We start from the raw sequence: 15,410 nt of genomic DNA, 5'->3' as shown, positions 1-15,410 counted from the left end.
ACTTCCACTTGACAGAGCAATCAGTAAACCCCTCAACAAATTATTGTGTTCCAGTCATTTAGTTGCTATATGCTAATTGCAACATAATTGCTACCAGGAGCCAAAATTATGCTTCCATATCCTCACAAAATAAGCACTAATCTGTCCAACTTTCTAGACCTCTATCACAAGGAAATTTTTTTCTACCAAGAAGCTGGGACGGGTAGTTGGGGGGGAATCCAAAGCACTCTTTGAATGATGGTCACAATCAGAAGACTCACATGAGATTCCTTGTGGCAAGGGCCCAACTCTGAAGCCACTAAATCTAATCAGGACAAATTTAATCTGAGGCTTCTGCCTTCACTGTCACCTGACAGCATTCAGAAATAAATGCCAAGAGCCCAAGAGCAAAAAGCTTTGGACTCAGTTTAGCTGAGGCTTCACTCAAATATTCCTAGGACACAGAGTTGGAAATAGTCTAAAGACAGACAACACCTCCAGTAAGGCCTGAAGACAGTTCTGTTATCAAAAAATATATAAAGGTCAGAACAACCTGTTCCCTCCTATCAAAGGCCCAACACCTCAGTGGCAGGCCATCATTTAAAGAAACTCACTGAAATAAAAGGATAAGGGAGGCACCATAGACAGACTAATTGCCTCAGAAAGACCTTTACCAAAACCAAAGGCTAAAGTTCTTATTCAACACTATCCTATGGGAAATGATTGGCTATTGTGTACACAGCACATTATATACAATTCCCCACTCACAATGAGTTTTACTTCTAATCTCTTTTTAAAGAAAAGTTGTATTTAATGTCCTAAATGGAAACCTCTTTTCCAGGCCCAAAATTTTTTTTTTTTTTTTTTTTTAAAGACAAGGTCCTGCTCTATCACCCAGGCTGGAGTACAGCGGTGCAATCACAGCTCACTGCAGCCTCAACCTCCTGGGCTCAACGAGATCTTTCTACCTCAGCCTCCCAAGTAGCTGGGACCACAGGCGTATGCCACTACACCCAGCTAATATTTTTTATATTTTTTGTTGAGATGGGGTTTTGCCATGTTGCCCAAGCTGGTCTCGAACTCCTGAACTCAAGCGATCTTCCCACCTCAGCCTCCTGAGTAGCTGGGACCACTGGCATGTGCCACTATGCCCAGCTAGCTGTATTTTTTTTAATTTTTGTAGAGATGGGTTCTCACTATGTTGCCCAGGCCACTCTCAAACTCCTAGGCTCAAGTGATCCTCCTGCCTCAGCCTCCCAAAGTGCTGGGATTACAGGTGTGAGCACCATGCCTGGTCCCAAATAATTTTTTACACAACTAATAGTACATAAATATTATTTGAGCACTTTTATCAGATAGTACAATAGGATTCCTTCTAGTTTGTTCTCATCCTTCTCTCACTAATAATCCCTAAGACCCATATATTTTTTCAAAAATGTTTATTTCTTTGGCAAATTTCTTAATACAGAGGCAGATATAGACTTTTGCACAATGAGCAACTCATGTCCTTTCATTAGAGTTAAAATAAATATTGAAAGGTTTGTTCCCACAGCCCTTGCCCAGATAGGCAAATTCTGTGGCTTTTTTGTTGTGCTATTATTATTGACCAGGAAGCCACCATTAAAAAGGTACTTGGTTCTTGACTTTTTTATTTTTTATTTTTAAAGAAACAGGGTCTTGCTTTGTTGCCCAGGCTGGTCTTAAACTCCTGGGCTCCAGCCATCCTCTGGCTTCATTCTCCCAAAGTGCCAAGATTACAAGCATGAGCCACCACACCTGGGCTTGACTCCCCATCTTAACCCTGCACAGGTTTTTAGTGGTATTCGGAAACAAACAAAAATCACTGCATGAGTGTTCCATTCATATAAAAGAATTAAATATGATGATTCAACTAAGAGTAGAACCTTCCCTTGAAGTCTTCTTCCTTAAGGGTCTGAAACAAACATCGTAGTTGAGTCTACCAGACACTATTCCTTCACAACTTACTACAGGCTAGCCAAAGAGGCAGGCACAACATGGCTGGCATCCCTTATTCTTCTGAAAAATGTGTGCCAATGAGCTCTGCATTGTTCCTCACTCAAAAAGAAGAGCCTTTCTCTCTGGCCTCCTCCAATGGCAAGCCCCAGTCTGGAAAAGGAAGAAAATGGCACTGAGGAGCCTGGGAGATGGAGCATATCCAAAGCTCTCAGACAAGACTTGAACCTATGACCTTCACTGTGTACACAATAGGCGGGTGAGAGGGACCGGTTTATCTCTGCTGCAGCAGTTCTCAGCCCTGGGGTAGCGCTCCCGATAAAATGACACGACTATTGTGTGTGGCAGCAGAACAGTCATCTCCTCACAACAGCCTAAACCAGCACTCCCTCCCCCAAGACAAAGCAGCAGGGGTGAAATTAACTCAAGGCTGCAGAGCAAAGCCTAATACAGAAAAGGGAGGCCTGTAGGGGCTTGGGGACTCTCCTCAACCCCTTAGGCTCTGGACACATGGCTGGAAACAGACAGGCTTTCTTCCCCATCTTTCCCACTCTCATTTAGGTAGGGAGCTGTTTCTTAGAGAATTTAATCTTCCGTGATTTGTTCAGAAATATTCCCCCTGAAGGGCTCTGATCTCTCCACCCTGTGTGAGCCTAATTCCTAGAAGCTGAAATGACTGTTTGCTGCTGCCTGTTTCACAAACACACATTAATTGGTCAGATGTGTCTCCTCCTCCTCAACCCCAGAGGGAGGAAGGAGAATCTGAGCAAAGCACAGAGATGATCCAACCGTAATTACACATAAAGGGAAAAGAGGGCAGCATGGGTTTTCCAAACAGGATAGGGTCACAAACCCTCCCGGGGGTACAAGGATAGCAGTTGAGGTCCAGGCCCAGGGATCCCTCCATCTTGAAGAAAAGGACAGGAGTAAATGTGACCTGAAGACTGTTAGGGGCACACACCCACAACCTACTTACTGCAGGATCCCAGCCACCTTGCTCCCCACTCCTAGGTCACGCACACGTCCTGCTTCCGACCCTATGCTCTGAACAACCCCCACCGCCCCCGCCCCCCCTCCCCCGCCAACTCCCTGACTGGCCCCAGTCGCCCCGAGCGCCCTCAACATACCCAGACTCGCCTCAGAAACTCTCTGGCCTGCTCCCATAACCTAGCCAGACCCTAATCCCCTCCCGGGCACCCCTACCCTCAGCCTGAACCGGCCGTGGCCACGCTTTGAACTTCACCCCGCGCCCCTCGACGCCCCCTCCCCCACCCACGCAACGACCCCCCCTACACACCTTCCCCTCGCTCCGCCCCAGCCCCCCCAACCCCCACTTCCTCCGTCAGGCAGCGCCGCCGCCCCCGGCCCCCATCAGATCCCCTCAGCCCCGCGCCCCATCGGTGCCGCCGCCTCTTTCCTCCCCCAGTCCCGGCTCCACACAAAGCTCCGGACTCACCGCGCGGCCGGTCCCGGGAGCCGCCACCTCCGCCCGCCCGGGGCCCCGGGCCGTAGAGCCGCCGCTGCTACGGGGCCCAGGCCGCCATCCGTTCCCGCGGCCCCTCCCCCCCACCCCACCCCGGCTCCGGCTCCGGCTCCGGCTCTCTGCCACCTCCCCGCGCCTCTCCGCCCCGCCCGGCCGGTGCCGCTGTGTCCGGGGCCGCGGGTCCCTCAGCCGCCGCCACCGCCGCCGCCGCCGCGATCCGGGACAACCAGAGTCACCCGGAAGACGCGGACACTGGACTACCAGGCCCTCGGATCCGGATTCCGCGCTTGTGTGGAGTCTGGAGCCGGTGAGCGCAGGGGAAACCCGGAACCTGGATGAAGGAGCGAAATCCTGGGTCTCGGAATGCGCGCTCACCCGGAGCCCAGATTAGGGAGTCTTAGCTCAGGGAATGCTGGAAAACCCGGCGTGCCGGTTAGAACCAAGATAAACTCAAAGAAACCTGGATTAGAGAGCTCGAACCTAACGCTATCCCCTCGTGGGCAGTAGAACTCTGGCTGGATCAGACTTCCTCATAGAGAGGTCTCTGGGGGGAGTATTGCACCTTATAACACAGAAGACACCTCTTCTGTAGTTGTCCTTCAACCACAGAGAGGAAAGGGCCGTAGGGGATCTGAACATGGGCATCCACAAAGAACAGAAGAGCAATCACAGCTCCTGATGGTTTCATCCATTTTACCCCTTAGTTCAGCAAAGTACCAACCTCCTAATTTTTTATCCTTTGTTCTCCAGCTTTTTCTTTTAGGATTACCACTTGCTTTTCTCCCCAAAGCACCCATTTCTAATCCCTCTATATATCCCTTTTCCCCTCACCATCCTATATCACTAAATCTTGTTGCCTTTTATTATCTAAAAGTCTTATTCTGTCCTTCTCCAACCCACCATTCTAAGGATTGTAGCTTTTATTTTTCCTTATCTGCTATTCATCTCTGATTGCCCAGCATACTATCTAGTGCACAGTAGGCATTCAGTCCATGTTTAAGTGAGCCCTCCCACCCAGCTTTCACTTGTGAAACATCTATTCATGACGGCCTCCTAAGACTTCCATCTCATTCCATAGCAAACAAATTTACCTTAATTCTCAAGGCCTCCCACATCCTAGCCCCTATTATGTCCTTCCTGTGTCCTTGACCATTTTATTTTGCTTTGCATTTATCTTACCTTTTTTCCCTTATCCTGGGGCATCCTTCAACAGTGCCACTCAAGATAGCATGTGACTTGGAGATAAAGTGAGGTCATAAAAAGGTGGGGGGAGGGGTTGATAGCTAAAGATAAAAAGTAAACCTTTCTGGTCTAGGAAAAATAATCTCTCTTTGGTCCACCAATAGTCATGTTGTTAGACAGTACAGGGGCAGAACTGATCCCAGGTGACAGCGAACTTCCAATGTATACTAGACAAAGTTACAAGTGAGGATTCAGCTACTTAGCAGGTGGAGACAGAGAAGGGTTTAGTGTTTTAGACTTAGGCATGATTTAATTAAGGATTAAACATTCCAGTAGTCATCTCCCACTGAAGGAGCATGACTCTGCCATTGGAGAGAACTAGACTGCAAAAATAGGGAACAAAGGAAGGTAAACATTCCTGCAGTGAACTCCAAGTTTCAGCCAGAGAAAGTTCTCAAGCCTCGAAGAACCACTAAAAATGTTCAAGTGATCAGATGTCCTACATAGTAAACAAACCTTAAGTTTTGATTTACTGTTCCTCTAGACCAAGGGTTGGCAAACTGCATCTCACAGGTCAAATCAGGCTCACCACCTGTTTTAACATGTCCCATGAGCTAGAATGATTTTTACATTTTTAAGCAGTTAAATAATCAAAAGACTATTTCATGATGTGAAAATGATATGAAATTCAAATTTCAGGCCAGGTGCGGTGGCTCATGCCTGTAATCTCAGCACTTTGGGAGGCTGAGGCGGGCGGATCACGTGAGGTCGGGAATTTGAGACCAGGCTGACCAACATGGAGAAACCCCGTAAAAATACAAAAGTAGCCGGGCGTGGTGGTACATGCCTGTAATCCCAGCTACTTGAGAGGCTGAGGCAGGAGAATCGCTTGAACCCGGTAGGCAGAGGTTGCAATGAGCTGAAATCTTGCCACTGCACTCCAGCCTGGGCAACAAGAATGAAACTGTCTTAAAAAACAAACAAAAAAATAGTTTTATTGGCTCTAGCCAAGCTCATTCATTTACATTATCATCTATAGATGCATTTTTACTACAACAGCAGAGTTGAACAGTTGAAACAAGGACTGCATGGCCTGTGTAAAGCCTAAAATATTTGCTATCTGACCCTTTACAGAAAGTTTGCCAACCCCTGCTCCAGACAAGCACTATCCAACAGAACTTTTTGCAGCGATGGAAATGTTCTATACCTGTGCTGTCCAATGCAGAAGTCGCTAGCCACATGTAGCTATTTGAGCACTTGAAATATGGTCAACAGTGACTGAATAACTGAATCCTTAATTTCATATAATTGAAATTTTCATAACCACAAGTGGCTAGTGGCTACCATAATAGACAGTACAGCTCTAGACTCTTAAATCCTCTGTACTGATTTTTTTTTTCTCCTTATGCCACTATCTCACTCCCTTCCTGTGACATTCCTCTGTGGATTCTCAGGAACTCCCCACCACCCCACTGTTCCACAGTCCCACTCACTATATACACATCCATTTTTCTGACCTCAAGCTAGGGTACACTTACTAGGTTGTCTCTCTGGACTTTCTATTGTCACAAATGAAGTCTGAAAATGGATCAGGTTATCAGTTGTCACCCTATGAATTAAGCCACATTATGTACATACACATAAATGGACATTTACACAAGTTCATTTGTGTCAGAGGATGGCACTGAGGCTGTATTCTTTCTTCTCTGCATGAGAGAAGTAGAAAAGCCCTCCACATGCTGGATGCCTTGTTGCTGCTGGTGCCTGTGGTATGGATCACCTCTCTCCGAACACATTCACAGAAGCTCAGAGCAGCAGATGTATGCTTGGCTACTTGAATCTCTAGGAAAAAAAATTCCTTCATCATTGGATTTTCTGTCCCTCCCCAGGCCTAACAAACTGAAGTTCACTGATTTCTTTAGTTTAATAGATGCTTGCTGTTTACTCGTCTTTTTGAGCTGACTTTTTGAGAATAACTCCCATGCTGTCTTGATCTTGGCTAGGTGCATTTTAAAAATTTACTAAATTAAATGAAATCCACATAAATGGGCTTTGAAGTCTAAATTTTTCACACTTACTTCCTAGGAAAAAATGAATTTATGTAAACTTCTGACTTAAAAGAGGGGATACCTAGTTTTCTTTTTCCAGATTAGCTATAGCAAGAAACAAACAAAAACCCTTACTCTATTCCAAACATCTAACTGCAAAGCCAAGGCTTCCTACATTTGATCTTAGCCAAAAGGCCGAGAAGCAATAAAGCCAAGGCTTCCTAAACCCCGTCAGAGAAAGTCTCCAGTTTCATATATCCCCCTACTCTGACTTTATATAAATGAGACTGAGTCCTGCCTGGAAAAACAAAAACAAAAACAAAAACAAAAAAGCTGAAACCTTTAGGCACTATACAAATTGACAGCAATTGAACCCAACTATTCAAAAGGGGGTACAGATATTTAGACTGCAACAAAAAACCAGCTCAGAAATGTGAAACTTCCTTTAGGCCACACTGTCCCAGAGTTACACAGTCAGAGCAAAGTGTTGTAAAGTCCTAAAAGGCTATTCCTGGGCAAGTTTGCACTCAGGCTGCTAAGAATTTCCACTAGGCTTTAAATTGTGCTATTCATCACTGAGCAACTGAAGGCCATCTACCCCCAAGTTTCTCCCACACTTCCTCCCTGGTGTCTCCACAAATAAAAGAGAGACCTTATACCACCACCACCATATGAACTAAAGACAGACTTTCACAGTCTAACCATGAAAAGGAGAAGTTTCCATGTTATTCTGCCATTTACTAATGAGGCTCCAGTTGCATATTTTGGATGCTGAGGTGGGTTCTTGTAAACTTGTAAAGTTCTTGTAAACTGTCTTATCTCAGCACACAAAATGGTTGCATAACCTGATCTGTCACAGCTCCTGATGTTTTTCTTTCGGCATGCACACAGTCTATCCAGGAGAAAAAAATCAATCCAGACACCTCTATGCTCAGGCTGTTGTTCAAATAAACTTTTTTCCTCCCTCCCTAGGCTCTTCACCTCCTGCCTTCTAATTTTATTTTGGTATTAAGAGAGCCAGACAACTCCAGCATAGAATTCAAGGTGCTACTGCTTAGTAAACTATTAGCTGCATAGTGAACCCAGTATGGCTTCATTAATAGTAGGGTCTGCAGGAAGCCAGAAAGAGACTCCCCCGACATGCCCCCTGCCAAAGAAGTGGACATTAGCAGTCCTTTCCCCTTTCTCCAGAGGTTGAACAGAAAAAGAGAATACTACATGTTTGCATCGCCGCAACAAGAATCGGGTGGGTTTTCCCTGGGAATCCAGAGTGATCAGGCCCTGCAAAACCAATGCCTAGAGCTATGCAACAAGCAGGGTTCACAGTTGAGTGAACATCAATGCATAATGAGTGGAGGCATTTCAATGCAAATAAACGCTGAATATGAAGGATTAAAGAAAGGGGAAATTAATCTTTTTCATAACACAGGGCACATTTTTTTTCTCTCCCTTGCTCTCTCTTTTTTAAGAAATGCACACAACTGCTGGAGGGAGTCCAACTTCCCCAGTGTGGTGGTGGTGTTTTATAAAAAGCAGAACATACACATTTAAGACCATGAATTTCCTCAGGATGCCAGCAACTGAGATTCTGACAGCTCTTCAGAACAGCCTCAGAAAGTGTTTCACTAAGGACGGCCAGACTGACAAAAATCTCATTTCAAACCAACCTCTTCTTTTTCCAAAGCGCATAGCTTTCTGGGATGTGAATGGTTTAAAAGGTTTGAGTTCAGCATTTGGTGGGTATTTGGATGCATTTACTAAGGCGATTTTATTTTTTAGTTTGTTTCTAATTGCCCCATCCAAGTGATGCTTTTGCAATACCAACAAAATAAATAGGGCACCTTCATGGTGCTTTAGCAGGTGGCTCCATCTCCTCCCAGTCTGAACCATCCATATCCTGGCTTCTCAAACCCAAGAAGTGGAAGCACTTCTTCAGGTTATTCCTTCCAAAAAAAAAATTTGCCAGTGAGGGTTACTCGGCTTTTCACATTTCATTCAGACTGTTTAAGAGACATTGGATTGGAGCAGAAAACTTGTTACAAACCTTTTTGTCCCATCACAGGTTTGTATTAAGCACAGGATTCCTCAAACATCCTATTACTCTATCAGATTATCCCTTTGATAAGAAACTTTAAAATCTGAGAGGAACCCTCAAAAAAAATCATTAACCTAGGTTAAAAACTTTCTAACTACAAATACAAGTCTCAGAAAGGAAAAGAATTTCCAACTTGGTCCAATCTCTTTTGATACTATTCTAAGAAAAATGTCAAAAGACTTAGAATTTTTAAACAGGTTTTTATAAATAATGTGTTCAAAGATTTTGACCCATTACATAAAGTAGGAATCCCACTCCTTAAGAAAAATATACAGATTTTGGTAAGAGTTTAAGTTCTGAGATATTCAAGCCTGACGCCAAGCCTTTAGGTTTCTACTACTTCAATTCCAAAGGACCAGTAGATAGCAATTTTAGTACACAAAACTCCACTATGCTGTATAGTTCCTTTTCTCCTGGGTCAGACAGCTTTATTCTGCTTCATTAACCCCTTCTTTGCTCCTTGATGGATCTTGGAATCCAATTTCCCTGTAAGGGAGAAAAATAAGTCTCATTATTTATTTTTGTATTTGCAATGCAAATCTTTTGCAGCCTCCCAGGTCTTCTGGTTACTGTGTTCCTGTCACATTCAATTATCTTACTTCAGGACTCAGACACTTCCAAACTTCAGAGTTTCATTCTGTAAGAATAAGGAAGCAATGGGAACACTGTACAAGGATACACAAATGCATACAATGAGTATTTGTCCTAAGAATCTAAGAAGTTAATTATTTCTAATTTTGTAGCTACTAGAAAAGAAATAATCACATTTTTAAGGGGTTTGATGCTACGGCAAATTTTTAAGAATATACACATGCAATAAAGGCAGGCATTTCACAGTGGGAAATCCATTCCTGTGACCTGTTAACTGGCTGAGCATAATGCATGAACCTTCACAGTGAGAAAAGCAGTTCAACACCCCTTTGCTGCCTCAGACTTAATAGGGGGAGTGACCTGCAACAGTGGAATAGAATCCACATGAATGCTTTACTGACAAAGGGCCCCTATCACCAGCTAAGAAGGTTAAAGGTCATAGGCTATATGACTCTCTAAGTGTTAAACTTAGAAAACAAGCAACCTTCCCATCCCAGGTGACCCTAATGAAAGGTATATTACTGATGTGGTCTCTGACCTCTTCTCAGATCTACCAGGATAGAGTTTGGCTCAGTGGTAGCAGCCTTAGGAACCATCCATCTCATTAGGAGAATCTTAAGAGAATTCCTGTCTGTCTGGCCTGAGAACAGTTTGGCAGTTTGCTTTCTCCCACAAAAAGTCTCACCTAAGTCAATAGTGATGCTTATGCTGAAAATAGAAACATAATTCAGTTCAGTCTCAGCACTAAAAAAAAAAAAGAAAACAAACAAAAAAAAAAACAAGGAGTCTTCCCCTTCAAAGGCAGCTGAGTATACCACAGGCCCATGCCCATAATCACTGCCTCTCAATATGTTGTCATTTTCATTTGTTGCAGCAATTGGGCATAACAGAAAGAGCACTGGACTAAAAATCAGAAGACCCAGGTTCTAGTCCACCCTTCTCTGGTATTAACTAGCTGTATGACCTAGGCGAGTCATTCAATTTCTCTGGATTTCAGTATTTTCACTTGTCCAATTAAGTTAAGAATACATGTACTGACCATGGCACAGTAAGATTGTGAGAAAAATTAGCCTCAGCCTAACAAGTTTCTCTGTTTACTTAAATCTCCTCTTGCCCAACATTAGTCTGTCTGTATATCTCTCTTTGTTTATCTCTCTCTCTCTTTTCTTTTAGGCTACACCTGCTTCTAGAAGAACATTATGTCCTTTTCTAGGCTTCCTCAGAAACCATCACTAAGTGATACCCTGAATATCATTTAACAATAATCACAATGCTGTTGATTTTAATTAGGGCTTTAGAGCATAGGGCATTCCCAGGGATTTAGGAGTTCTTTTATCCCTTATGCTGCCTGGCTGAAAACCTGAACATGTGCCAGCCATCTGGCAAAGAGCCCTGTTACAAGGCAAGTCAGCCTTTGTATCCCTAACACTACCATAGTGACTGCCAAATGGTAGACGCTCAATAAATACTCTCACCAAATGAATTAAACAAAGGTAGACATTACAAATTTCAAAACCTTTATATTATAGACAGTACTAAGTAACCACAAATAGCAGATATCAGATAAATGTAAGAGTACAGATTGTAAAGGTGGTGGTACCCAGAGGTGAGTCCCATTCAGCTTTTTAGGACAAGCTAGGACAGAATTTAGAATTCCATCTAGGACTCCAGACATCCAATTGTCTGTATTGCATAAGTTGAAAGACTTTATTTATTAAGACAGAGTCTCTGTCGCCCAGGCTGGAGTGCAATGGCATAATCTCGGCTCACTGCAACCCCCACCACCCAGGTTCAAGCAATTCTGCCTTAGCCTCCCATGTAGCTGGGACTACAGGTGTGTGCCATCATGCCCAGCTAATTTTTTTATTTTTTGGTAGAGATAGGGTTTCACCATGTTGGCCAAGTTGGTCTTGAACTCCTGACCTCAAGCAATCCCCCACCCCACCTCAGCCTCCCAAAGTGCTGGGATTACAGGCGTGAGCCACCACACCTGGCTGAAAAACTCAGTTTTAATCCTAAGACTTCCTAGCTGTATAACCTTGAGTATGTTACCTAGTCACTCTTGTCCTCAATTTTTATCAACTCTAAGAGGAAACTGGACTATACAATACTGAAGGTTCCTTCCAACTCTATGATATTGTGCCCTAGAAATGAAATGTAAATTGGAATAATTTGTTCCTGAGACAATCTGATACAGTGAAAAGAACAGGAAACCTTGCGCCAGAAAGATTTGAGTAAAACAACTTCCATAAACCTGTAAAATGAAAGGAGGAAAAAGCCCTTACTAACACACAGAGTTATTAAGAAGATTATAGCTAACATGAAGTGCTTTCTATAGACCAGTCACTGAGCTACGTGTATTACACGTACACTGAGTCCTTTAATCAAATAACGACAGGTTCAGTATTCCTTATCTAAAATGCTTGGGACCAGAAGTGTTTTAAATTTCAGATTTTTTTGGATTTTGGAATATTTGCATTATATATATTTACTGGTTAAGTATCCCAAATCCAGAAATCCAAAATCCCAAATGCTCCAATGAGCATATCCTTTGAGCATCATGTTGAAGCTCAAAAAGGTTTAGATTTTGCATTTCAGATTTTCAGATTTGTGGCAGGGCGTGGTGGCTCATGCCTGCAATCCCAGTACTTTGGGAGGCCAAGGCAGGCAGATCGCTTGAGCCCAGAAGTTCCAGACCAGTCTGGCCAACATGGTGAAATACTGTCTCTAACAAAAAAACGAAACCCCCCCTCAACCCCCAGAAAAATTTGCCGGGTATGGTGGTGCAAGCCTGGAGTCCCAGCTACTCGGGAGGCTGAGACAGGAGGATGGCATGAGCCCAGGAGGTGGAGGTTGCAGTGAGCCAAGATCTCATGCCATTGCACTCCAGCATGGGCAACAGAGTGAGACCTGTCTAAAAAAAAAATTTTTTTTTTTTTTTTTGGGGCCGGGCACAGTGGCTCACTCCTGTAATCCCTGCACTTTGGGAGGCCGAGACAGGCAGATCACCTAAGGTCAGAAGTTCAAGACCAGCCTGGTCAAAATGGTGAAACCCCGTCTCTACTAAAAATACAAAAATTAGTTGGGCGTGGTGGAGGGTGTCTGTAATCCCAGCTACTCAAGAGGCTGAGGCAGGAGAATCAGTTGAACCCAGGAGTCGGAGGTTCCAGTGAGCCAAGATCGCACCATTGCACTCCAGCCTGGGCAACAAGAGTAAAACTCAAAAAAAAAAAATTAATAAAAATAAAAGCAATAAAAAATTAGCCGGGTATGGTGGTGCAGGCCTATAGTCCCAGCTACTTGGGAGGCTGAGGTGGGACAATTGCTTGAGCCAGGGAGGCAGAGGTTGCAGTGAGCCGAGTTCACACCACTACACTTCAGCCTGGGTGACAGAGTGAGACCCACTCCCAAAAAAAAAAAAAAAAGATCAGATTTGGGATGCTCAGCCTATAACTGAAATAATATATATTAAAGTGTTTCAGGCCAGGTGTGGCTCATGCCTGTAATCCCAGCACTTTGGGAGGCCAAAGCAAGCAAATCACTTGAGGTCAGGAGTTCAAGACCAGCCTGACCAACATGGCGAAACCCCGTCTCTACTAAAAATACAAAAATTAGTTGGGTGTGATGGCGCTCGCCTGTAATCCCAGCTACTCGGGAGGCTGAGGCAGGAGAATTGCTTGAACCCAGGAGGCAGACGTTGCAGTGAGCTGAGATCTCACCAGTGCATGCCAGCCTGGGCAACAGAGCAAGACCCCATCTCAAAAAAAAAAGTGGGGGGCTTCATAAATTCAAAGTCTCCTGAAGAAGTAAGGGTGGTTATATTATTTACGCTGAGGCTTGGGAGTTAGGTTTCTTAGTTATGGTTTCAATTTCACCTTTCATTTACCATATAACCCCAGGCAAGTCTTTTAATTATTATTTATTTCAGATTCTTCATAAGAAAAAAAGACATATCATTTTCTTCACATTCTTAAAGCTTTACTGAATGAGAACATTCCTATTTTACGTTTCAGGAAACTCCAGTATGATTATGAAAGCCCTCAAGTGAGACCAGCTCAGGTAAGATGAACCCATCAGAATAAAACACTCAATTGTAGGCAGACTAATCTCTGGCTTCAATGATGATGTCTAAAATGGAAAGCTAATAGGAGAAACAAGATACAAGAGGAACAAGGATTTCCAGGATATTCCCAGGAATTCAGACGTTCTTTCATCCCCAGGCTGCCTAAAAAAAATCAGACATTTGCCAACAATCTGTGAACTCCTTACAATCATGGACATTTTGTATCCTTAACGTCTAACAGAATGATTGCCAATAGAGGCAACTCTTGGGCCAGCTGTGGGCAATGATGGTAAGGGACTGGGGCTTCTTGTGGAAAGCAGCAGTCATCATGACTGTCCTTAGATTGCAGGAACTCTAAGCTCTGAGTTCTAGTTCACCCTGGGCTTCTTTTTTCTTTTTTTCCCTTTTTTTTTTTTTTTTTTTTTTTTTTTTTTTGAGACAGAGTCTCACACTCTCGCCCAGGCTGGAGTGCAGTGGCGCCATCTCGACTCACTGCAAGCTCCGCCTCCCGGGTTCACGCCATTCTCCTGCCTCAGCCTCCCGAGTAGCTGGGACTACAGGCACCTGCCACCACGTCTGGCTAATGTTTTGTATTTTTAGTAGAGACGGGGTTTCACCGTGTTAGCCAGGATGGTCTCCATCTCCTGACCTTGTGATCTGCCTCGGCCTCCCAAAGTGCTGGGATTACAGGCGTGAGCCACTGCGCCCAGCCCACCCTGGGCTTCTAAGATCAGGATCTGGATAGTGAACCATAGTGACATACAATACATCCTCTTCATGGTAGGGTGTAACACTTAGTTTCTGTATTTCCCCAATATTTTTACATTTAGTACCTAATCGTTTCAGTGTTAAACCACATCCTCAATCATAGTGCCTAAAAGAAAATCAAATGCATGTGCAGCAGATGGGCAAGAAGTTAAAAGGGAAAAAATATTTGTCATCAATTGATATAACTCTCATAGGAATTTTCACATGGTTTGCAAAAGATATAAGGTGCATGAGTTTATAGAGCATGTTGCTAAATTTAAAAAATTTCCTTTATCTGAGTATTCAACCTATATAAAGCAGACACAGAGCCAGGTGATACCCTATTGTATATTGCTCTTTTCTGAATTATCTCAATTTCAGGAGACACAATTACCTTAAGGTCAAGCAAACTCAAATTTACACTTCCAAAAACAAACAAATCAAAGTATACACCTTTAATTTAAGGCATTTATACATCCATATATATATATATATATATATGATACAACACATAAATGGGTCATATTCTGAAAGTTTATTTGCAAGTCTGAAGTTTGGAACCTGAAGCCGGGCATCATAGTAGTGTATATCTACATAGTAGTTCCAGCTACTTGGGAGGCTCAGGCAGGAAGATCTCTTGAGCCCAGAGTTCAAGGCCAGTCTAGGCAACACAGTGAGACCCCTGTCTCAAAAATAAAAGTTTGGAATTTCGAATATATTTATCATAGAACTAATCTGTAAAGGGTGGCTAGGTTCCTAAGCCATCCCACAAAAAAAAAAAAAAAAAAAAAAAAAAAACATTTAAGCCACAGTGTTAAAAGTAAAGCAGACTATTAATTAATTTTTTTTTTTTAGAGACAGGGTCTCGCTGTGTCACCCAGGCTGGAGTGCAGTATTGCAATCATAGCCCATTGCAGCCTTGAACTCCTGGGCTCAAGCAATATTTCTGCCTCAGCCTCCCAAGTAGCTGGCACTATAGGCACACGCCACCACACTGGAATAATTTTTTTATTTTTTTGTAGAGACAGGGTCTCGCTATGTTACTCAGGCTGGTCTCAAACTCCTGGCTTCAAGTGATCCTCCTGCCTCAGATTCCTAAAGTGCTGGGATTATAGACATGAGCCACTGTGCCTGACCAAGTATTAATATTATTGCTATTAAACTTAATCACTTCATGTAATAATATATCTAGGGGAAAGTGTGATAACCATTCCAAATTAAGAGGCAGGTATGTATTTTCCCCAATGT

At 43.5% G+C, this 15,410-nt stretch overlaps 2 protein-coding genes and 1 long non-coding RNA gene across 6 annotated transcripts in view; 1 reads left to right on the top strand and 2 right to left on the bottom strand.

Annotated features, from left to right (window-relative positions):
- ZNF609 (zinc finger protein 609) overlaps window positions 1-3,511 on the bottom strand; it is a 223,990-nt gene extending 220,479 nt beyond the window's left edge. Inside the window, exons 1-2 of one of the 2 annotated variants that reach the window (XM_063795114.1) lie at window positions 3,081-3,254; window positions 1,966-2,106 (exon numbers count right to left, since the gene is read on the bottom strand). The gene's annotated coding sequence lies outside the window, so the exon portion shown is untranslated. Of the gene's footprint in view, window positions 1-1,965; window positions 2,107-3,080; window positions 3,255-3,409 lie in introns of those variants that run through there. The other variant, XM_510473.8, reaches the window with a different exon arrangement.
- The window catches only part of LOC129137231 (uncharacterized), a 61,301-nt gene that overhangs the window by 41,889 nt on the left and 4,002 nt on the right, over window positions 1-15,410 (top strand). The window contains exon 2 of the long non-coding RNA XR_010151736.1: window positions 13,366-13,411. This is a non-coding gene — a long non-coding RNA (uncharacterized LOC129137231). The remainder of the gene's footprint in view (window positions 1-13,365; window positions 13,412-15,410) is intronic.
- The window catches only part of TRIP4 (thyroid hormone receptor interactor 4), a 67,853-nt gene continuing 61,384 nt past the window's right edge, over window positions 8,942-15,410 (bottom strand). For all 3 annotated transcript variants that reach the window (XM_016927677.4, XM_024348972.3, XM_024348973.3), the window contains one exon: window positions 8,942-9,247. In XM_016927677.4, the coding sequence (XP_016783166.3) occupies window positions 9,180-9,247 (68 nt within the window). In that variant the 3' untranslated portion in view covers window positions 8,942-9,179. The remainder of the gene's footprint in view (window positions 9,248-15,410) is intronic.

The sequence above is a fragment of the Pan troglodytes genome, chromosome 16 (genome assembly GCF_028858775.2).
Source record: "Pan troglodytes isolate AG18354 chromosome 16, NHGRI_mPanTro3-v2.0_pri, whole genome shotgun sequence".
Lineage (NCBI taxonomy): Eukaryota > Metazoa > Chordata > Mammalia > Primates > Hominidae > Pan > Pan troglodytes.
This window is presented reverse-complemented; position numbering and strand designations above follow the sequence as displayed.